Source organism: Ursus arctos, unplaced genomic scaffold, assembly GCF_023065955.2.
Source record: "Ursus arctos isolate Adak ecotype North America unplaced genomic scaffold, UrsArc2.0 scaffold_30, whole genome shotgun sequence".
NCBI classification, from domain to species: Eukaryota; Metazoa; Chordata; class Mammalia; order Carnivora; family Ursidae; genus Ursus; species Ursus arctos.
The window spans coordinates 32,052,304-32,077,286 of NW_026622986.1; the positions used below are offsets into that span (position 1 = coordinate 32,052,304).

The 24,983-nt window shown below is 41.5% G+C and overlaps 1 protein-coding gene across 3 annotated transcripts in view; it reads left to right on the forward strand.

Annotated features, from left to right (window-relative positions):
• The window catches only part of LOC113241124 (aldo-keto reductase family 1 member C15-like), a 116,052-nt gene that overhangs the window by 38,436 nt on the left and 52,633 nt on the right, over positions 1 to 24,983 (forward strand). The window contains exons 2-3 of one of the 3 annotated variants that reach the window (XM_026478691.4): positions 12,364 to 12,433; positions 24,351 to 24,500. The exons of 1 other annotated variant lie outside the window; for it this stretch is intronic. In XM_026478691.4, coding sequence (XP_026334476.1) covers positions 24,492 to 24,500 — 9 coding nt within the window. In that variant the 5' untranslated portion in view covers positions 12,364 to 12,433; positions 24,351 to 24,491. The remainder of the gene's footprint in view (positions 1 to 12,363; positions 12,434 to 24,350; positions 24,501 to 24,983) is intronic. One more of the 3 variants, XM_057304632.1, reaches the window with a different exon arrangement.

Sequence of the window (24,983 nt, forward strand, 5' to 3'; positions counted from 1 at the left end):
TGGGAGCCTAAGATAAATCGATGTGGAAATGAAAAGAACTTTAAAATGTCTCAAGAGCAAAACTGGCTCCTTGTGAGAAGTGAATGGCTTAGTGAAATTAAGATATTTGGTTACAATTGTAGTATTTCCCCAACCCCCCCCCCCCAGTGATTTGGAAGGCTGTGCTAAGTGGGGGTTTATCCTGAGGGTTCCTTATCACAGTCTTTCTGAGAATTTGCCCTCTCTAGCTCTGCACTGTCCCATATGGGAGTTATAAGCCACCTGTGTCTGTCAAGCACTCGAAACGTGATTAATCTCCATCGAGGTGGGCTCTGAGTGTAAAACACACACTATATTTCAAAGACTTAGTATAGAAAGGTGTAAAGCTCTTGTTAATAATTTTTTATATCCTTATGTATTGAGATAACATTATGGGTATATTGGGTTAGATAAAATATATTATTCAAACTAATTTCACTTAGTTTTTTTCCTCTTTAAAAATTTGCTTAACGATCAAACCTACCACGTTGGGTATAGTGACAATTATATGAGATCACACATGTTATCACCTAGCATAGCACCTAGCCTAAGAAAGGTGCTTACAGGATGTAAACTTCCTCCATATCTTCTTGGCAGCTGAAATAAAAAGTCTATTAACTTCAGCCAGTAATGTCACTGTGCATGAGGGAACACGTCTCTTCATTACCCTTGTCAGCTTTGGATATTATGAAAATGTTTATCCTGTTTGTTTGAATTTGCTTTTCTTCGTATTAATGAGGCTGAACATTTTCCCAACACTGCTGGGGGTAGTGTAAAAGTTTTCTGAAATGATTATTAAGAATCTTTAAAAAGTTTATTTATACGTTTATTCAATTTCTTTTCTTCAAATATTTTTCCAAAATAATAGAGATAAGGACTGAGATGCATGTTTAAGAATCTGGGGTATGTCCAGGAATCTTCACTTTTTAAGATCAGGTTAAAATGATAAAGTCTTGGAGCACCTGGGTGGCTCAGTCGGTTAAGCGCCTGACTCTTAGTTTTGGCTCAGGTCATGATCTCAGGGTCATGAGATTGAGCTCCAGGTTGGGAAGTCTGCTTGAGATTCTCTCTCCCTCTCCCTACCCTGCCCTCTCTTTCTCTAAAATAAAGAAATAAGTCTTTTTTTTTTTTTTTTTAAGTTTAAGTCTCTGGGGTGCCTGGGTGGCTTAGTCAGTTAAGAGTCTGCCTTTGGCTCAGGTCATGATCCCAGGGTCCTGGGATTGAGCCTGAGTCAGGCTCCCTGCTCAGGGGGGAGTCTGCTTCTCCCTCTCCCTCGGCTGCTCCCCCTGCTTGTGTTCTCTCTCTCTCTCTGTCAAATAAATAAATAAAATCTTAAAAAAAAAAAAAAGGTTATGTCTCAGTTAGATTGGAATGTTGTTTCTACCAGCCAGCAGAGGAGAGGTGGGAGGGGGAGCAGTGTGGTCCAGGCTGGGGGGTGAGGGGAATGCCTGGCACCCACCTGCACTGAGGCTGGGTTGCTGGTGGCTCTTTGCCTTGATGTCCTCCATTTCGTGTTGCATCCCGCTAACCTTTCTATTCTTAGCCCCTTCCCCTCCATTTCCCCTCTGCCTCCCACCCATGACCTACTCTCAACCTAGTGACATTTTTGTTAGGGAGATCCTTATTGTGACTATTTGCTGTTCTCCAAAACATTTGTTTTATGCCAGGAGTCCCCTCTGCTCTCTTTTATGCTTGGGTCTTTGGAAGTCAAAGCCAAGACGACTTCTCACTTATCTGCCTGTCCCATCCCTTGCCTGAGTAACTGACAGCAGGCCCGACCAACCAGTTAATTAGGAGATGGGGAAAGAAAAATAATGCTATCATGAGGGGAAAAATAATATATCAAAAGATTATTATACTACACATATTACATAGATGTGTGGGAGTGAGACCTTTGCTCGGTGAAGTTTCTGTCACATCCTTAGAAATCCCATTTGTCTGTATGTTATTTTATCTAATTATTTTTTCTCACATATGGCTATGATAATGTGTGGTATGTTAATTAAATGATTCAGATAGGTAGTTAATATATAGTTCTACGTATATTAGTAGTTATGCCTAAATATTATTTTACTGATAGAGGTCTGTGAGCCTTAAAATGATGATACCATTGTTCCTTAAATCAGTTTTATCTTGCTGCTTCTCCTGAGTCCAACAGGACAGCAGAACCCATCTGTACTGGGGTTCAGATGTATGTTGGTAGGAATTATCTGTCGTAAAAAAAAAAAAAAAAAAAAAGAAAGAAATCCCATCTAGCTGCAGAGTAATTAATTTCCTTACTGTAGCTGTGGTAAAGACTATGTATTGTACATAACAAATATTGATTGATTGTTTGGACAGTAGAGTGGAAATGATATGGAGGAAATTCTTTGTCATAGAGGGAGGATCTTTTAATAGAACACCCTAATCCTTGTCCTCTACAAAGAGTACCAAGGGTGGGACGAGTGGAGCCAGACTCAGGGTCCTGTGCTTACTAAGATTGAAAGCCAAGATCTAGTCATCCTCAACCTGCTTCCACAATGAGTGAGGAAACAAAATAGAGCTCAGTTTCCAGAATTACATGACGAATGTAAAAATGGATATTGGTAAAGGTAACCCCCATAGATCCTCAATGGGTAGGATATTTTTTCCTGGCGAAGTTGTACTCTTACGAATGCTTCAAATTCTGGTGTCCACTTGGAGAGAAGAAAGCTGTAGGGAGCAGGATACTGATAACCACAAAACTCATTTTATTTGAGAATGCTACTGAAGACCCGTATCTATTGAGAACATCACTGGTTTTTATGTGTTATATATTTAAAGTGATATCGATAAACTGGAATTTGAGTGAAGAGGCTGCGTGAGGTGATGAGAGATCTGAAAATAAAGAGCCAAATCAATGGGGGCAATTTCATTTGAAGAAGACAGGAAAGAGAAATGTTAACTCCTACTGGAAGGGCTTCATATAGAGCAAGTAGTAGATTTCTTTTTCTTAATGTGATTCCAGCTGACAGAAATAGGTTTCATGAATAAGAATTACTGAGGGTCAGAATTTTCTTAACTTTGAAGCTCTTAGACTTCCCCTTACCCCACCAAATAAAATAAAATAAAATAAAATAAAATAAAATAAAATAAAGTCTCCCGTGCATGTAAGTGAGGACAAAATGATGGAATGCCTCTGTCAGAGTGCTGAAACGTTGGGATTCCGTGGACTGTTTCTTAATGGGGGGGCAAGGGAGTGAAGGGTAACTGTGAAAGTAGAGTTTCAGATTGTTTTCCATGCTTTAACCACAGTGTCTACTTTTGTTTTATATACTGGGGTTCTGTACAGAATTTTGTTTAAAAACAAAGCTCTGGGGACACCTGGGTGCCTCAGTAGGTTAAGCGTCTGCCTTCAGCTCAGGTCATGATCCCAGGGTCCTAGGATCGAGCCCTGCATCGGGCTCCTTGCTCAGCGGGGAGTCTGCGTCTCCCTCTCCTTCTGCCCTTCCCCCTGCATGCATGCTCTCTCTCTCTCTCTCTCTGACAAATAAATAAATAAAATCTATAAAAACAACAACAACAAAATAAAACAAAGCTCTTATTATGATAACAAATAAAATTAAGTAAACCCCAATCCAAACTGAACAACCCTTCCAAGCCACAAGTCTGAAAATGCCACCACTAAAGACAGGATTGGGTCAATGGGAGCAAAAATATGGTGGGTGCTGGTGATGGTGCTTGATAGTACTGTTGGTGGTGTTTCTGGTAGTGTTGGTGGTGCTGCCGGTGCTGGTGTGTTTGTGTGTACCTCTGTGTGTGTGTGTGTGTGTGTGTGTGTGTGTAACTCTTATTGAAGATTACACTGGAAATCCATGACAGAGAATGCAAGTCATTTGACTCCTAGACGTGTGTGGTATATATTTTAATGTTTAATCTGTGAAATCTAGAACAAGGTAGAATTAGCAAAGTTTTACATATATATGTATATATGTATGTGTATATATAGAGAGAGCAAAAATTAATATTTATATATGTTGCAAAACTTATATACATATATACATATAAATACATATGTACATACACATATATACATATATACATATATACATATTATATACATATATATAAATGAGACTGAACATTACACACACACACACAATGGCAGTCAATCACATATACCTGAACAGACACTCTATTCTTTAGGTATTTTAAGTGCTTTTGCTTCTGTGAACTTTTCCGGAATCATAGACTATTTGGCCCAAGAAACTTCATAGTCTAGTTCAATCACTTTGATAGGGTCGCACACCGGTTATTGCGAGAGCTCAGGCCTCCTGCCACAAACATTTTCGAGGGTCATCTCTGCAGCAAAGCCAGATGACGCTGCATTTCTGACCACGAGGAGGGAACAGAACTTTGCCTTGAGAGTGAGTGAGTGTTTTAGACGAGCCTATAATTGAAGATCACATTATTGAAATGAAATAAAAATGAGAGATTATTAGGTATTTATTCAAAAAGACAAGCGTAGGGAGTCACATCACATTGAGATTACATTTGATCTCTAATAATCAAAGAAGGACAAAGAATGTGTGTTTTGTTTCGTGTGGGTCTAAGGCTAGGTTAGAAGGCAGTAATACCACTAATAGTTTGCTTTGGGTAAGGTAAAATCAAACAACTCGTTTTCATTATAGAGGCAGAAGGAGCGATTTAAATTAAAAGGAGTGTGCTTGTACCTATGTATTCAAGATAGGGAAAGTAGGGGAGAGTCAACAATGGATAAATCTACGACTTTGACCAATAATTGCTGTGCGGGTGGGGATGGAAGTTGCTATGAGCAGGATCAACGACGCCAGGTCATCAGGCAGAACGGAAAGCACCCCTCAAGTAGTGATGCTCTTTCTTATAAACCCCCCCCCTTTGCCAGTTCTGCTTCTGCCTAACAAGGCTCCAGCTTCCTTACTCCAAGAAAAAAGACGCACATGAGAAGGAGGAAAGGCAGATGTCTTGATAAAGCTTTTCTACTTCATTCTACTATTGTAGAAACTTTGCCATAGATGCAATCATCCCACCAGAGCATGTTTATTGGAGACCTACTAAGTACGAGGAACATAGGTGCTAAGTACATAGGACTTAGTGCTAAGTACTATGGGAGCCTGCTGCTCAAAGCAAGGTCTGCAGACCAGCAGCCTCAGCATCTCTGGAAGCTCTCTAGACAAGTGCAGAATCTCAGCTCTCACCCCAGACCTAATGAACCACTACCTGCATTTTGACAAAGGGTCTCAGGTAAGAAGAGCAGCTATGGGAAGCACCAATAAATGGCTTTATTATAGGAATATTTTTGTAGATAAGTTTGAGGAATCAGGTGGTTGAATGGAGGTGAGCCTGTAAGAAGATTAGAAGTGACCAGCTTTTTAATTCTTTATGGAACACATCTTACCTTTACCCCCGTGAAAGCTGAGAGGAATAACGTCACTTTGGTCCCATTAGGGTCTATAGCTTTGGGAAGGACATCTGTGTGATCCTGGTGGGGGGCTGGAGATGGAAGAAGAGCACTCTTCAGGAATTCACATAACACACCCCCAGAAATAGCTCCTCGGGTCTTGGGGGCAGTGTGGCACCGTGGGTCCCTTGTCCTTCAGACAAGGGCATGAGCAACTGGATTTGTAGCCTAAGAAAACAGGTTACATGGATTTGTGGCCATAGCATAGATATTATTTTATATTCTGCCATTTTCCCCCTTACCCACCACACTTTCGAACATGTAAAAGCCTACTTCCCTTTTCGCTCACCTGAGACTTACTTTCCCACTCTGTGTTACGGGGATAATGACATTCCTCTTCTCATTTCACACTCTGTGTACCAGGCGGATGGCTCGCTGAGCTGCACACACTCCTCCAGCTCCCCCGTGGGAGAGGGAGGTCGGAACAGTCATCCTGGTAAGCAGCAGGCACTCGCTCAGGAACCGGTGTCTGCAGGGGAGGCTGCTGATGCCGTACCATGTAGAACACGTGGAAATCTGAGCTGAACCTGGGCTGCTAATGAGAACATCACTTTTCTCTAGAGTCTTCCTGCCCCAGCTCAGAGGTGAAAATGAGATTTCCCCAAACAATAATTCATCATGCATTCACAACTGCTCATCCTTCTCTCCTAGACTTATTTTCAAACATCCAAGCTTGTTGTTGAGGAGATGGCCAGCGTGTGAGTGCTCTGCCACGAGGATACCACCACCACCCCCTGTGTAAAATGAGGGGTTGCCCAAATGACACCCTATGCACTCTTTTTTAACCTGAACCTTTTGAAAATTTTCTAATCTCCGGAAGAGTAGAAATAAGAGCATTATGAACACTGGTATACAATTTACCTAAATTAACCAATTGTTAACAGTGTGTGTGTGTGTGTGTGTGTGTGTGTGTGTGCGCGCGCGCACAATCCGAGCCACGTATCTTGTAAAATGCCCCACATTCTGGATTTGTCTGTTTCCTCATGTTTAGGTTCAGGTTAAGCACTCTCGACAAGAACACATCAATGACATTATGTACTTCCTATTGCGTCACATCAAGAAGTGTGTGAGAACAATTTGTTCCATCACTGGTTATATTACTTTTGACCGTTTAGTTAATGTGGTTTTGCTAGTGTTCTCCATTGTAAGGCGCCTTTTCCCTGTTCTAGTCAATAAGTAATCTGTGTTGATATTTTGAGAGCATGTGAGTATCTTGTTTCCCGGTAACATTTCACGCAGTGGTCTTAGCATTTACTGACAACATTTGATAAATCTTAACATAGAGGATGCAAACAGTGACTTTCTAAATCTATAATTCATTCCAGTTTTATTGGCTGGCACTTATCTGCAGAGAAGAACTCCCCACCCCCACCTTTCCACCTTTCTCTCCCTCCCTGTCTCTCTCTCATTTCTGAATATCAGCACAGACTTACAGATTCTTTTTTAAATTCTGGGCATTATTATCCATTACTATTATTTTTTTATTCTCAAATTATCCAAACTGTGTCCAATAGTGGCCCTTCAGGCTAGCTCCTGGATCCTTTGACATGTCCCTATTAGTTTCTTTTTATTTTTTAAATACTTCCTTACTTTCTGATAAGACAAGACAGTAGAGGCTTATAATTTCACTATCAAAGGACTGGGATCAAACATTGTTCCAAGAAGCCCTTGTTCTTTTTAGTGGGGAATGGTGTTTAGAAATGATATTTAGTGGGGGCACCTGGGTGGCTCAACAGCTGAGGGTCCAACTCTTGGTTGTGGCTCAGGTCATGATCTCAGGGTCCTGAGAACAAGACCTGCATCAGGCTCAGTGCTCAGCAGGAGTCTGCTTGGATATTCTCTCCCTCTCCCCCTCCTCCTGCTTGCACACATGCTCTCACTCTCTCTCTCTCAAACAAATAAACAATTCTTCAAAAAAGAAATGGTGTTTAGTGGAGAACTCCAGATGTGCTCCTTGCTACTATGGTATCACTGTTTTTAGGCCCTTTCTATAGAGTGATCTAAGAAATAGGCCTTAAGGAATAACACTTCCTTCCCAAGTTGACCTATAGATTCAAAGCAATCCCAATAAAAATCCTAGCAAGGATTTTCTTTGAAAAGGCAAAGGGCCTAGAATAGTTAAAACAATCTTGAAAAGAAAAATAAAGTTTAAGGACTTAGGCTACTAGGTTCAAGACTTACTATGAAGCTATAATACTGAGGGCGCCTGGGTGGCTTAGTTGGTTGAGACTTTGCCTTCAGTTCGGGTCATGGTCTCCAGGTCCTGGGATCAAGTCCCACATCAGGCTCCCTGCTCAGTGGAGAGTCTGCTTCTCCCTCTCTCTCTGCCCCTCTGCTTGTTTTTTCTCTCTCTCCCTGTCAAGTGAATAAATAAAATCTTAAAAAAAATACGAATGTTATGAATCAACAAATAGATCAATGACACAACAGAGAGAGTTTAGAAACCCTCACATACCTGGCCAGTTGATTTTTGACAAACACACAAAGTCAGTTCAATGGGAGGGCAAATCTCCTCAACACATTTTGCTGGGACAACTAGATAAATGGAGAAAAATTAACTTCAACTCTTACCTCCCATCAGACACAAAAAAGAATTTTATATGGACCATAAACCTAAACATAAAAGCTTATAACATGAAGCTTCTATAAATAAACATGGGAGACTATCTTTATGAATTTATATTGGACAAAGATTTATTAGACAAGAACCAAAAAGCATAAACCATAATAGAAAAATTGGTACATTGAATTAAAGTTGAAAAAAAATCTGCTTATCAAAAGAAATTGTTAGGAAATGAAAAGGTAAGTCACAGACTGGAAAAAAATATTTTTCAAAATATATATTTGACAAAGGATATAGATCCAGAATAGATAAGCAATGCCTACAACTCTATAGTAAAGACAAAACCTGATAAAAATTGGCAAAAGACTTCAACAGACATTTATAAAACAAGATATAAAAGTGGTAATATGAGGCTGGCAAAGTTGTCATCAGTATTAATCATCAGAAAAAATGCAAATTAAAACCAAATTGAGAGACTTCCACCTTCTGCTTAGGATATAGAGGTCTAATCTAACAAAAAACAGTTACTTGCCATCTACATCAACATAAGATTTTCAGCTGAAAAACTGAATGCTTTCCTTTAAGATGGTGAACAAAGGATGTCTGCTGTCACTCTTCTTATTCAACATTGTACTAGAATAATTCAAGTGCAATGATTCAAGGAAAAGAAATAAAAACACACAGATTGTAAAGGAAGAAATAAAACAATATTCACAAATGACATGATTTCTATACTAAAAATCCCAAAGAATCTACATGAAAACAAGTTAGTTTAGTAAAATAACAAAATTCAAGGTCAACATGCAAAGTCAATTGTATTTCTTTATATTAGCAAATGAATAATTAGAAATCAAAATAAAGAGTACCATTTACAATAGCAACAGAAATTTTTAAAAAGCTACTTAGACATAAAAATAATTATGTGTGACTATGGAACATAAGAACTAGGAAGATCGGTAGGGGAAGAAAGGGATAAAGAAAGGGGGGGTAATCAGAAGGGGGAATGAAGCATGAGAGACTATGGACTCTGAGAAACAAACTGAGGGCCTCAGAGGGGAGGGGGGTGGGGGAATGGGATAGGCTGGTGATGGGTAGTAAGGAGGGCACATATTGCATGGTGAACTGGGTGTTATACGCAACTAACGAATCATCGAACTTTACATCAAAAACCAGGGATGTACTGTATGGCGACTAACAATAATATAATAAAAAAACATTTAAAAAAAGTAATTATGTGTGAAATGCGTATGCTGATAACTACAAAACGTTGATAAAAGAACTCGAAGAATGCCCAAATAAATGTACAGATATACCATGTTCATGGATTGGAAGACTACAGATAGTACAGATGTAAATTTTTCCCATACTTTACTGGCAGAATCAATAGAATTTCAATTAAAATCCCAGCAGGAATTTTTTTTTAAGAGATCAATGAGCCAATTCTAATGTATATGGAATGTTAAGAAGTTAGAATTGCCAAACCAAATTTGAAGATGAAGAACGAAGTTAGAAGACTCACTGTACTTGATTTCAAGGGTTAGTAATAAAGCCATAGTAATCAAAGGAATATGACTTTAGAGCAAAGATAGACATATAGGTTAATGGAAGAGAACTGAATCCAGAAATTGACCCATACATATATGATCTGTGGATTTTCAGTAAAGGAGCAAATGCAATTCAATGGAGAACAGACAACCTTTTCAACAAATGCTGTGGGAAAAATTGGATACCCATATGCAACAAAAGGACTCCTACATTACACCACATATAAAAATCAGCTCAAAATTAGTCATAGATCTAAATGTAAAACCTAAAACTATAAAACTCCAGAGGAAAATGTAGGAAAGAATTTCTTATGAGTTTGGCAAAGTTAGGCTAAGATTTCTAAGATACAATGTCAAAAATCATGATCCATTAAAGAAAAAATGCTAAGTTGAGCTTTAGTAAAATGGAGACCTTCTGATCTTCAAGATCACTAATAAGAGAATGAAAAGACAAGACACAGACTAAAAGAAAATATTTGCAAATCACATTTCTGAAAAAGAACTCGGATTTGGTATTTATAAAAGAAATCTCTCAAATATTTTTTTTTTAAGATTTTATTTATTTATTTGACAGTGAGAGACAGCCAGTGAGAGAGGGAACACAAGCAGGGGGAGTGGGAGAGGAAGAAGCAGGCTCCCAGCGGAGGAGCCCGATGTGGGGCTTGATCCCAGAACACCGGGATCACACCCTGAGCTGAAGGCAGACGCTTAACGACTGCGCCACCCAGGCGCCCCGAAATCTTTGAGATTTAAAAAAAAAAAAGAAAAACAGGGGTGCCTGGGTGGCGCAGTCGTTAAGCGTCTGCCTTCAGCTCAGGGTGTGATCCCGGTGTTCTGGGATCAAGCCCCACATCGGGCTCCTCCGCTGGGAGCCTGCTTCTTCCTCTCCCACTCCCCCTGCTTGTGTTCCCTCTCTCACTGGCTGTCTCTTGCTGTCAAATAAATAAATAAAAAAAAATCTTAAAAAAAAAAAAAGATTTGCAACACTATGAAACAATGTTACTTTTCATTAAATTTAGTTTTTGTTTTGGATTATACAGTCATTTTTTGTAAGACACGGTTATTTATGTTAATAGGTGATGGGTTTACTATTGTTATTTTTAAATGGATTAATGCACATTTTTACAATTTCCCTGTTTTAATGTTTATTATGATAAATATTGATAAATGTATCTTACATAAACAAAAGTTCTTTGGCATTCCCTTTAGAATGTGAATGTGTCCTGAGACCAGAAAGGTTGAGATTTGCTATTATAGACAGCAGATACTATGGGAGTTCAGGGGCAGCATTTGCTATAATTGTTTCAGCCAAGTGTTCTGCGGGGAAAGGCTCTTTGGTTTAAGGTCAGTTCAGTTTTCATTAAATGCCCGGTTGAAGCTAGCTCTCAGATGGCCCTTAAATGCAAACTTGTCACTACTGTTATTTATTAGATTCATAGGCAGCACCACTTACCCAACAGGTGCTTTAGAAGCACTTCATTCTAGAATGATGCTAAGAGGAAGATGTATCCTCCCAGATGAGTCAGGAATGCCAGGAATGCTCTGGTTCTGACCATATTGCTATTGTTGTGCTCACTCTGTCCACCTTGAGACTTTTTCTGACTTAGTAAGTGTCCATGGATCTGCAGTTTAGGAAGGGCAAGTCAAAGAGGACAAGAAATCCCTTCCTTGTCTTCTTTGCAACTATCAGTCACAGTGGATAGTTCTTTGCTGCGTGTTAGAATAGGCATCTGGTTTCTTTGTCTCTTCCTTCATTCTGACTAATTGTTGATTAAAGCTCTGCATTTACTTGATTCTTTGGTTGTCACCTTTCCCCACTGTCCTAACCTTTTCTAACACTCCTCCACTCAGTGTAGTCTGAAGAGCATTCTATGTAAATGAGGATAAATCTATCCAGAAATGGATTATCTTCAGAAATATTTGTAAGGGGGGAGTAGGTGGGAGAAAAAGTTAAATGTCACTAATAAATACATTTCAGTTTTCAACAAAAGAAGTGCTTCAGTGATGCTCTGCTTTGCCATTTCAAAATTATAGGACTGGTTAATTGTCCCATTTGGAAGAAGAACACGCTGGGCTTTTAAAAATAAATTTCATATAATGAAGAAAATCTGCATTTTGGATACAGTCATTTATCCACTTAAATATTCATTGAATGCCTATGGGTGTGGGGGATGGTCTTGACTTCCGGAGATTAAAAATGGAGTGGGACAGTCATGATTCTTGCTCTCAGAGCTCATCTCTCAAAGCAGCGTCTCTCAGAACAAGCTCATTTCCTGTTAAGAATGGATAATTCCTATGTATTCTTCAGTTCTCAGATTAAGTGTTAGGTTAGGTGTCTAAGAACTGCTGGATCAGAGGGACTATACTTTTATGATGTTAAAAGATATTATAATACCAGAAAAATATTGCCAATTGTCCTCTGTAGTGATTGTATCAATTTGTACTCTTAATAGGATTACAGGAGAATGGAAGTTAAGGTCCACAGAGTCTGAATGACCTGCCAAGTGAGCTGGGCTGAAGATGGGTAAACAGGCCGTGGCGGGACAGTGAGATGACCCACTGTCACAAGAGGGGAGGCCAGGGTGCTGTGGGGACATCCCCAAGGACCCCTTGTCCAGTCTTGGGTGCCACCCAAAGATTCCTAGATATCGAAGCTCACACTTAGTAGGACAGTTGAAGGATGAGTAGGAATTATTCATTCCCAACAGGAAACGAGGTCGTGGTTTACTCAGAGATGGTGTGGTCTTGTTCAGGATCTGATGTTCCTTTCTACACGACAGGCTATTCTGACGCTGCCCACCTGAAGAGAAGCAGGGAGGAGTCCTGGGAAGATGCTTGGCAAACTTAGAGGTGTGTTGCTTGTTGCATCATGAGCAAAGATAATATGCAATCTGTAAACTACGTGCTTATGGATGTAACTCACTCACATGATTCAAAGTACGAGAGGTACACAGAGGCACACAGTGAAAACTGCCTCTTTCACCCGGTCCCTGAGTCACTGAGGTTTCCCTCTGGAGGAAACCAAACTTACACATTTCTTGAGCTTCCTTACAGAAATATTTCATGCAGAAAACAAATAAATTATATACACACACGCATATGTACATATATACATGTACGTATATATACATATATGTGAAGTATATATAATGCTGTATATAACTATATAATTTATATACATATAATTTTTATGTTGTATAGATACAATTTTTCCTCCTCTTTTCCACAAATGTTAAAGAACTATAGCACTTCCTCATTCTTCCATATTCCAATTTAAGATGTACCATAATTGATTAAATCAGTCCCCCGTTGATGGTCAATCTTTTGCTAGTAAAAACATGCTTCCATATGTGTGTATCTGTAAGATAATTTCCTAGGAGTGGAATTACTGGATCAAAGAAGCTATACTTTTATCATTTTGAAAAAAATTGCCAGATTTGCCCCCATAGAGGTTATATCAATTTACACTCTCAATAGGAATACATGAGAACGCAGCCTAAGGCCCCCTGAGTAGAACTTTGGGGATCGGAATTGGAGGACATGATTACACAACAGTAGCAAGCCCTTGGCTTTCTGATAAGTGTGATAGCGTGGGGGTGGACAGTTCCCACGTGGTCGGACCTGCGATGGACCTGCTGGGACGGGTTTAATACGGCTGCCCTAGCCAGCCACAGAACTTGCACCTGAGCACTACAAATGTCATCGTGAGACCCAGAGAACAAAGAACAAATACAACACGAGTTTTATAATAAAGCCATGTTTACCTTATTATACCAAAGGTCTCAGTCTCATTAACTGCTGGAGTTTAGAATCATTCCCATTAATAATACGAAATTCTCACTGGCCGTCAGCTCCAGCTGACTGTTAAATGTCAGTCTTTTATAAACCTCCTCCCTAAATATTTCCGGGCTTACTCGGGGGTGTGTACATGTGGTAACAAATCATTCCTGACCATTGTTCACCCGTTGGCTGGTCCAGATAAGGTTCTGAAGTCCCTGGTCCATATAATTCACAGCTTTGCTGCTAAATGGATGGAATTGTGGTAGGCGCTTTTCCTATCTGTGAAAGTGAGACATTGCCCCCAAGTCTCAGGAGGAGAGACCCCACGGCCCACCAAGTCTCTCCCCACAGATAAAGCATTTTGTCCAACTTCCTTCACCAGAACTAACCAACCCCAAGGCCCAACCAAGACATCCGATTACATAAATAATAAAGATTAAAATTGAATCAAGTGGATTTATGAATGGAGAGATAACACTTACGAGTTGTTTTTATAAGAGGAATTAACAACCAATATATTTCTGTGCCAGTTGAATTGTAGCGTCTAAAACGTATTTAATTGCTTTAAAGAAGCACAAATAGAATGGCCCCAGTACATGTCATCAGCCTATCTGATGGCAAATATGATAGTTGACTGCAAATTACTATTACTGCCCCCAGGCAAGTTGTGAATTCAGGGCATCTTCTCCCTGACCCTGAGAACGGTTCAGGTTTGTGCCGCAACTCACAGGGCAGCTCGGGCAGCTCGGGAGAAACGAGGATTCTTCCCAAGGGGAAAGGTAATGTGAGTTAGGGTCAAGACTACTCCTAGGCCTCATTGATAGGGGCTGAAGTTTCACAGTAAAAATATAAATTATCATGGATTAGGTCAACCACACTCTCCTTTAGCTGCTTCGGTCTCCTCTGTCCTCCAGCTTTTTGTCCTTTAAGCAGTAAAGCATCAAAGGCCAATTTTAAGTCTTGAGTCTTGGGAGGGGCAGGGACAGCTCAAGGTCAAGGAGGCCATTCTTTCTGACTTGGCCTTAGGACCTTGAATCAAAAACACAAAAGGAGCCCTTGGGCCTTACCAGGATTAGGAATTCAATTTAGGAGTTTAGGGTTAGTCTTGGTTATTCAATTTAGGAGTTTAGGGTTAGTAACGAGGTGCTTGGGTTAGTCATGGTAAGTAAGCCCTACCTTTTCCCAGTGTGTCCGGCTGTGCATAGCTCTCCTTAGAGACTGTCATGGATCCCATGCAAATCTTTTCATCTCAACTCAACTAGCTGTTCTTTCAGAATTTTCCTAACAGAAAGATAATTTTAAAGGCAAATTTGTAAGTAAATGGTGTATAAAATAGTCACAGGGTAATGGATAAGAAAGAGCTGGAGCTTTGGAGGCAGACAAATGGGTTCAAATCCCAGCTCAGACACCAGAGCTAGAATAAAGAATAGGTTCTAGAATCGGGAATAAGAATCAAGAATGTGCTTTTCCAATTCCTCATCCATTAGATGGGGATAATCGTTTCTATGTCATGGGGTTGTTGTAAAGGTCACAATGAGATAAGGTGTATGAATTGTTAGCAGAGCACCTGGCACAGGGTAAGTCCTCAGTATATGGTTGCGTTATTACTAAGAGCATAATGAAAAATTATTTGGTATTATCTATGTTGACGGCAATTTCTGTCACTACTTGTCTTCATTTCTGTGAGTAAATACACTCTGTCAACTTCATGTGGAGAACACAGGCAAAAGAAATGTACGTAAATTCAGATCTTACAACTTGTGGGCCCTTGACAAATACTTGAGACGGGCAGAGTATGACATTCCTCCTGGAACTCCCAACCGTCTCAATGTTAATGCCTTGCTAGAAGGAAAAAACCACCTTAGCTTGACAATAGCTAGGCCTCCAGGATTCTGTAAATCTTCTTTAACATATGAAAACCCTTTTGGAAACTTCCTTTGTCTCTACCCCTCCCCCCCACAACTTAAAAGTGTATCAATCAATCATTTCTCAGGACCACAGCTCTTTCTGCCCAGACGTACTGTCCCTGTGCTTTAATAAAACCACCTTTTTTGCACTAAAAACATCTCAAGAATTCTTTCTTGACTGTTTGCTCCCAGACCCCACATCAAATCACACAAACTCAATCTCCGTTATCTTTGGCAGATTTTTCCCTCTCTGCCTTCTCCATGCCCTTGGCTTGGTTCAAGCCTCTCTTATTTGTTACCTGAATAAAGGCGATTGCTTCCAATTCGGCATCCCTGACTTCAGTCTTGGCTTCCCCTAATGCCAGGGTTTTTCTAACTTTAAAGTGCATTTGAACCCCCGGAGGGCTCATTAAATCACAGTGGCCAGTGGCCGGAGAGAGAAGGGGCAGAGGATTTGCATTTCTAAGTTCCTAGGTAATGCCGATGCTGGTTGGCTGGTCTGGAGACCACACCTTGAAAACCACAATGTTGGATGCCCTGTTGAAATCATCACTTGGAGAGATTTACAAAATATTCTTGCCTGGATCATACCAGCTCAGAGTCTGATTTAAGCAGTCTGGGATGTACCTTCAGGTGCTGAGTTTCTTAAAAGCTTGCCAAGTGTTATAAGGGGTAGCCCAGGTTAAGAACCACTGCACCAGAGCAAACTCCCCAAAATCCTTCCCCAAATTTCCCTGTAAATACCATAGTGCTTCACCTCAGTCATCCCTAAACGGACCATGTCTTCTTCCTCATCTGTTTTCTCTCAGCTCTTCAGTTAAAGTTACTCTAGCTGATTTCCCTGAGTTCACCTTCACTGGCAAACTCATAGATGCTTTTACATTTTATAGTTTAAACACCTGGCCATATTTCCATCCTAACGTGGGTTATGGTTGTTGGTTTACTTGTTTGGTTTCTCAAACAGAGAAGGAACTGTGTGCTGTTCATCTCTGTATCATAGTGCATGGAAAGTAATAGATGTTTCATAAATGTTTGCTAAAGGCATAGTCCTTTATGTAGCTGTTATATTGCAGATGAAATGCGGGAATGAGAAAGGCACAGTGTGGGGAAAAGAGCACTGGACCAGGAACCAAAGGGCTGGGCTGTTGCCATGGATGAGCTGCCTTGTGACTAGACATTTCTGTGGGGTGTTTGCATTTACTTCTCTGGACAACCTTCCAGGGTGGATATTATTACCCCATTTTCAAGATTAAAAAAAAAATAGAACGTTAAGTAATTTCCCCAACTTCCTCCAAATCTCTTTCACTCAGTCTGTCTGTCACTGGTCACTTCCCCCTTAAGAATGATCTCTTGGGGGGCGCCTGGGTGGCACAGCGGTTAAGCGTCTGCCTTCGGCTCAGGGCGTGATCCCGGCGTTCTGGGATCGAGCCCCACATCAGGCTCCTCCGCTATGAGCCTGCTTCTTCCTCTCCCACTCCCCCTGCTTGTGTTCCCTCTCTCGCTGGCTGTCTCTATCTCTGTCAAATAAATAAATAAAATCTTAAAAAAAAAAAAAAAAAGAATGATCTCTTGGCTTTTGGGAATGATGTGTTCTGGTTCTCTACCTTCCCTGCAGTTTCTCAGCCTCCTTTCGCAAAATTCTCTTACTTGGGTTTGTCTTGTCACGTGTACTCTTCCTGGGAGAATTCTGGAAGCTGTGGCTTCTTCCTTCCGAGGATAACCCTCCATCTGTATTTACAGCCCAGACAGCTCTCCATCCAGGGCCCCAGACTGTACATCCAAGTGTCCACTCAGTATCTCCACTTGAATGTTCTAGAAGCACATCACGGTCAACATTTCCAAAGCTCAGCTCATTATCTTCCCTCTTCAGCATTCCCTAGCTCTGTTACTGGCCCTATTGCTTGGCCAGATGCTGGAACAGATCCTTGATTCCACCATCTTACTCCCAGCTCTCAACTAAGCAGCTACAAGATGGGATGAAGTTACTTGTCCATACTAGTTGCATCCTGTTCTCCAATATGACTCCCCCTCAATCCTCTGCACAGGAGCAAAGCATTTTTGCTGAAATGCAAATCATTATTTGGCCCCAAAATTCTTTCCCAGTGGGTGGGGGAAAAAAATCTCACTAGCAGATGTTGGAATTCCTCTTAGAACAGAAATTGTCTTGGTTTAGAAAAATACTTTCAAGTTTCAGACAGCAGGTGAAAACCTGGGGGCAGGAATTTCAGGAGTCAGAAGACTGGAGAAAGATACATACTCATTATGATTGGGTTTCCCTCAAGCAAAGAAGCAAAGATTTTTGATGGATTGTTTAATATCCTCTTCTAGCATCAGCTTCTGACACACTGATTCACAAAGCAGGAGAACTTTGTGAACACAAAAGTAACAGGATTGCTTCTAACTGTGTTCTGTCAAGCCTTAACTACAGATCTTAACACAGTCCTGACATCTTCAGGACATCCAAGAGCCCTTGCCCCTAATTGGCCTGTGCAGAAATGAACCTGAGCCAACTGTCCTGAGGATAATGAAGTAATAACAAGATTGAAATGGGAAATTGCCAAGGCTTAGCTGAGCCCTGTGTGACAAGACTCATCTATTGCTTCTCCCTCCTTAGTAGCCTCACTAAGAAATGGAGCAAGAATATGGTTCAACAATATTCAGAAAGCATTTTCTGGAACAAAAATTTTGTACCAGGTTCTATTTTAGGGCTAGGGATACCAAAACAGCTATGGTAGGGCCACTCCACTGTCCTCTGTGACCCACACGCAGATGGAGAAAATAGAAAAAACATAATTCAGTCCATAAGAAATATCACCACATTTTTTAAAATGCTATTAAAGTTGAGCAATTATTATATCATTTGGGTGTATGCCAGAGGCTTTGTTTAGAAAGACAAAAAATACCTATTCTGTCGCTAACAAGCTACTCTCAAAGGAAACAGGTAAGTATGTTTACAAAGGCTAGGTGTATCAACAGGGTGAGTGAGTTATTCCTCTTCTCAAAGCGTCTTCCTATCTGGACATGAAGTATTGCTGTCTTGGAATGGAACATTGGCATTTTCAGTTCAACCAATCTTTTTTGAGGACATACCGTATGAAATTTTCTGCGAGGGATACAAAGATTAATAGGGCTGGGCACTTGTCCTCAAGGGCTTACAGTTGTGTGTGTGTGTGTGTGTGTGTGTGTGTGTGTGTGTGTGTGTGTGTGTGTGATCAGGGACAAAAACTCACCAGGAAAGCTACCATAGACTGGGTACTTCCTATACACCAGGCACTACTCAAAATTCTATATAACCTCATCAAATCCTCACATGTAAGGATTTCCACAACCATGTAAGGTAGGTGTTAGTCTTGCTTCAGGCTTAAGCGACTTTCCCAGGGTTACAAAACTAGTAAGAAAAGGATCAAAGAGAATTTCAAAATGAAGTGATATGGGGGCTCAAAGGAGGAAATATCATATTTGAGTAAGAAGGTATCAGAAGCTTCATCGTAGAGGGTGTTTTTGCAAGACCTTGACATCTGGGCAGAATTTTGAAAGGCAAAGACTGTGGGTATGGGAAGTAGTCTCGGTACAGAGAAGAATATGAGCAAAACCCCGGGTGTTCATGGAACAGCACAGTGAGTTTGGGCTGGTGTGTTGGGATGTGTAGATAGATAAGACCAGAAAGGTAGAACTTTCTGGGGGGAGGCCCTTTGTTTGAGTGAGAGCTGAGGAGTTCCTGTAATGTCGAGTTAATGACGGAGAAGGATTTGTGGGGTGCTCACAGCTGTGTTTTAGGGGGCTGACTCTGTCAGGATTAATATTGGAGAACAGGAACACAGGAAGCAGTGAGACCCATTAGGGGCACACAAGTTTCAGGAAAGGTAATGAGATCTTAACTAGGGCAGCAGCGTTGGGAGCAAACAGCATTATATTTTTTAAGATGAGCATCATGGGGGTTATTTTTCAGGATTCCTAAGGAAGAAGTTGTGCCTGGTCACCGAGTAAGCCCATACTATAAATACTTGGATTGAAAATATGGTCCCAGTAAGCATCTAAAACTTATATATATAATACTTTCTAGCAGCTCCAACAGTTGTATGCTGACACTTAAGGCAATGCATGCTGGTGCTTTTGGGGGGCAGAACTGAGGGGGGAGAGAAGGGGACAAGAGTCATAGTTGGGTCAAATTGCCACTGAAACCTAAGCAGAGAGTAGCATGGTAGAGAGGTTAGGTGCGTAAGTGGGGAGCCAGAGAGATGAGTTCAGGTGCCAGCTCTGGTCCCGGCTGGCTGTGTGACTGTGGAAAGATGGGTCAGTCTTCAGTTCCTGTCTTGTAATGGGATTAATAATACCACCACCTCAATTTTTATTTAACATAACATTGCCTACACAATTTCCACCTCTCCCACAAAACCCATTTCTTTAATCCTACAACTACCTGATAAGGTAGACACATAGAAGTGTCTAATTATTGTTTGATTTTGTCATTTTGTCATTATTATATGTTACTATTATTTTAATATTATTAAGATGATACCATCAGGGGCGCCTGGGTGGCTCAGTTGTTAAGCGTCTGCCTTCGGCTCAGGGCGTGATCCTGCCGTTCTGGGATCAAGCCCCACCCTCAGGCTCCTCTGCTGGGAGCCTGCTTCTTCCTCTCCCACTCCCCCTGCTTGTGTTCCCTCTCTCGCTGGCTGTCTCTCTCTGTCAAATAAATAAATAAAATCTTAAAAAAAAAAGATGATACCATCAAAAGCTCCAATAGGGGTAAGAACTGTTTATATGTAAACTAGCTTTATAAAAGGCTGAATATAGTTCCCATTCATTAAGCTGTGGTTTAAAAATAGTGTTTGGTGATAACATTTAAAACACAGAGATTGGCAGCTCGGTGCAGAATACAAATTCCCAGGAGCAAATGTCTACCAGTGAAAGAAGCCGCAGTTATAGGGGTTGGAACCGCTGATCACAGACTGTCTAGAAAGTGGTTGGAGATAGGGATTACCAGATGAAGAAAACAGGGGTGGCGGAGGGGGCGTTGTTGGAAGGGAATGGGGTAAGATGCTGTCATTCATTTCAATAAGGATGAAGGATGGACACACTCTTAGTACATAGCACAGTACTATGCGTATCAAAGGTTCAATACGTGTGCAGTGAATCAGTTGTGATTTACCTTCAGAGGGGTGGAGAGAAGTGGTTTGAAGACTGTGGCAAGGTTCCTGGCCCATAGTGGACACAAAACAAGAGAAGGAAAGAAAGAACGAACTAGGATCTTTAGCTCCCTTATGCAGAAGGGGAGCTTACTGTTGAAGAACCTAGAAGGGAAGTTTACAAAACTTACAGAATTTTGCAAAAAACCCTCTGGCTGGTTATCAGCAGAAGTTAAAAAAATGTGTGGGATTGGACGGCAAGGAAAGAGATCCTGTACCCTTCTTAGCCTAAAAGTAAACATACTTTACTTGGGCTCACGTGGGCTGAATGTTTTCCCACTTTGGGACTGACCTAAAACTTTTAATTCCTTCTTAGGGCTTCAATATTTCTAGATGCCTTTATGAGATGCCCTGCTTGGGGCTCCTATGGGGCTCAGCAGAGATGAGGAAGGGAGGATCAGATAGTGCAGCTGACTAGTAATTGTTTGCTCCCTTTCCAGAACTCTGCAGTCCCTGGGTCTGCTCCCCTTTCTCTCTACGCTGAGCCCCTAATCCTCAGGGGCCCTTGATGATCAGCTCTGTCAGAAGCTCATCTATGTCCTACACAGAATGACTCAGGCAGAAGAAGATGGTCATTCTCGAAAGCTGAAGTAGATCAGAAAAAGGATCAGTAGAAAGTGAAGGAAAGCCTTTTTGCTACTGAGTGCCCAGTCTGAGTGAGGGCTTTGCCATATGGCCTCTGCTCAGAATTGATCTGGCATGAGGTTATGAAAAAGCATTGTGCACACACGTTATATTGCCAAAGAACTCTTCTGATTGACGGTAGATAGTGGATACGTGTGGTGGCAACCTACAGGGAAATCTGAAAGGACTTCATCTATAAGGGAAACAAGAGCTTCTTTCCAGCCAATCTTATTTTCGGATCTGTGGGTGCAAAAACCAGCTTTTCAAGACATTGAGATTGGGAGCGCTGTCATGTTTTCAACACTTAAACCCTTTCAGATGCCACCTTGGGAAGGACTTGATGGAAAGCATTCTGTCAACTTGATTCCTCAAACAGGCACATTTCTCAAGCTGTCCAGAGGATAAGGGCTGATTCTGTGAACCAGATTTGAGTCGGCACATCTAATCCAACCACCACCTTTCTGCCCCAGCAAATGTTGGTGCTTTTCCTTCACAGAGAAACAAGAGTGAGTTTCCTCCATTTCCTATTTCCTTGTGTGCCATCCTATCAGACTCGTCTTCCACATTTATCAGCATGTTTCCCTTTTCCTACCCCCTTTGCTCTTATGCTGAGTCAGTGGTATTCAGCGGCTGTCCAAATGTTCACGTCTCCCATGCACTGATCCCTTCACCTCCCCAAGGATCTCCTTCCCTTCCTTCTTCACCTCTGCACATCCTTTACCTCTAGCTCTTACCCCTCAATCTGTGGTCATAAGCAAGATTCCAAATTACTAAAACAATCAAAACCCCCCTGGACCCTGGGTCTTGCTTTAGTTGCTTTTCTATCATTCTATCATCTTGAATAGGCATGCTGTTCAAGAGAGAAATGTATGCATTTGTTCTTTACACATTTAGTCATCCATCAGCCTTTGGTGGAGGGCCTCCCACCTCCCAGGAATTGGGCAAAGTGCAAGGGCCATGAACAAGACAGTCCTTACCTTCAGGGAGTCTGGTGAAGGAGACCAGTAAATTAATGACCACACACACAGGGTGGTAAGTGCGGTGCCAGGGACACGCACAGGTTCTCCGGGAGAACATAGCACCTTCCAGTTCATCCTTCGAGACACAGTAGAAAAGTTACTTCCTCTATGAAAGTTTTCTACGGGATTCTTGTTTCCCATCTTGGCGTTCCCATATTACCTGGTGTGTGCTATCACGATGTCACTTCACACATTTTACTCTGATTATCTCTATCCAGCTTACTCCTCTCCCTAGTTGTGAGTTTTCTAAGAGCAGGGATTGTGCCCAACTTACTCCAGGACCTCTATCCCAAAGCCCAGGATTTAGGGGGTAGAAGCTCTTAGCAAGTGCTTGTTGAATGAGACCAAGTGGATGTTAGGAGGAACACAATATCTTTGGGGGCCAACGTTGATGGCATAACAAGACCTGAGTCAGAGGGGCCTTATGGAAGAAGGCAGAGCCACGGGAAGAAAGCACCAACACCCACATGCACATTCAATCCATTCTCTTTCCTGTCAGCTACAGCTTCTCCTAGCTACCACTTTTCTGTTCAAACCTAGGAGGAGGGTCAGGCTTTGGTTTTTATCACGGAGGCATTTCCCTTTCAGTTTGGCTGGTCGTGCACGAAAACAGTGCTTTCTGCCATGCTGCAGTCAAACTCCTCCAGCCATGGTGGAAGGAAATTTTAGACTTCCCATTCTGAAAACGAGGAAAATGAGGAAGGACATGGGTACTTGACTTAGGACAGCACCCAAGTAAAGTCTCTGGGGCCCATACGTTTCAATCTTGGACGAGATGTTGAGCAGAATTTATCTGACCAAACCTTGTTTTGGGGAGCAGGTAAGGTTTTATTATCCTTATTTTACTGAAGGTGTAGCTGGACCCAAGGTGAAGGGGTTACGTGATTTTCCCAACATCTAGGGAAAACTTATACCTTCTGACTTCTCAAGCAAGACTCTTTTCTCAAACTCTCTAAAGCTACTTGAACAGTAAAGTGAAAAAATCAGCCTGAGGTTTCTCTGGGGTGTGTGAGTCAACTTCCCAAGTATTTCACATTGACGTAAATGCCTTTCTTCTTTTGGGCTCTGGATTTATCAGAAGTCATCTTAGAGACAGACATAGCAGATGGTTAGCGCTAAGGGAAGGGGGGATAGGAGACCCCCCAGGGGTAACACAACTTCCTGCCACCCCACCCCCTTCTGGAGGAGGGCACTGTGTGCAGCAGTGCTCTGGACTCCTATGACATTGTTTCCTGAAAGTTCAATAGCTTGTAACTTTGCTAAGTACTCACTAATTCTGTGTATTTCTTTTCGTTAGATACTCTATGGCAAACTCATTAGGGGCTTATTAGCCAGGACTGTTGGAGCTGAACTGATGCTAGTTAAGGAAAATGAGTTTGTGAGCATAAATCAACGCCGGAAGTATCCTCATCCAGGCTAATGAGAACTTGATAAATGCCACAGCGCAATTGGCACGTGTCGGCAATCAGAAGCAGTCAAGCCATTACTGGATTTAATAATTCAGTCCAAAAAGGACACACGTCAGTCAGTCACAGGTGGGAAATGCAGAGGGAGGATGTAGGAGTCAAAGTGTAAGCTCATCAGGAATCCAATAAATTTGCCAGGTTTTGGAGAGGAAGCAAAGTGGTGTTGAGGCCAGGACGGCAGGGCACCTGTGCATATGTTGTTGAAGGAATCCTGCTAACTGTTAAAGAAGTAGGTTCATTCCTGATAACTTCTATATGACTGTGGGTTCCTTATTTGTGGGATAGGAATGGTGAGTTTGGATTCACAGAGAAAGGTGTGAAGAATGCTTTCCACTTGCCAAGCTCTTAATTGTTTCTTACGTTGCCCATCTTATTGGATTCTTGCAATAATTTTAGGAGATAGTTAGGGCAGTTCAGTCTAGGGTGGCTTGGTGTGTCCCTTGGGGGCAGGACAATGAATGAGCTTCTAGCTAACTGGGCAATCTTTGAAGGCCACATCCAGGCTTCAGTTTTGATGTTATAACTTTAGATCCAAGAACCAATGGAATGAGGGGACTTGGTCTCATGTGGACATGGTTTAATAAAGAAAAGCTCATGGTCCTAGACAACCCCCTTTATAAACACCAGCACCTTCCGTGTTACCTGAAGAGATCATTCTTTTTAGGCTGATTGGTGGCTGTGGAGAACGTCAAAGGCAGAACCTGTGAAGCTAAAGCATTTTTTAAAACATATTTTTAAGTTTATATATAGTGTAACTGGGGTGTGTGTGTGGTCTGTTTCAGGTTTGCTTGCCAGATTGCAGAATTTCCATATCATTCTTCAGATCAATAGACTTCCCAAGGCAACCTACCAGACAAGATAACTACTAGAGAAAAATCTTCACAGGTGTGGTGAGGAACGTCACTGAGGCCCAGAGCGACAGGATGTGCTGGGTAACAAATAACGCTTGATAGATGTCCTGTCTGTGTGTGTGCGTTCTCCTACACGAGAGAAGGAATAGCGTGTTGCAAGGAATCCTGAGACCTATTTACTCTTGGATATGTACATTCTTTGGAATGTTTCCTTCCATTTCCGTCCTCTGTTTCCTCAAGTGCTGATGATTCCCAGATGTGTAAGATCTTATCTGCGGCTCAAGCCCGTCTTCTAAGTCTAGGATGTATATCCACCTGCTTTGCCTCTCAGTTTACGGTCTTCCAGGCATGTCACATTTCACAATACAAAACTGAGCCTCTGATCTGGACCCCTCCTCCTCCGCACAAAAAATATCCAACTTTCTCTGTGGCCTTCCCTGTTTGGATTAATAGTAATTTTATTTACTCACTTGCTTAGGCCAAAACTTTTGGCATCAGACTTGACTTCTCTATGTCTCTCCTGTTTCACATCTGATCTGTCAACAAATTCTGTAGACTTGATCT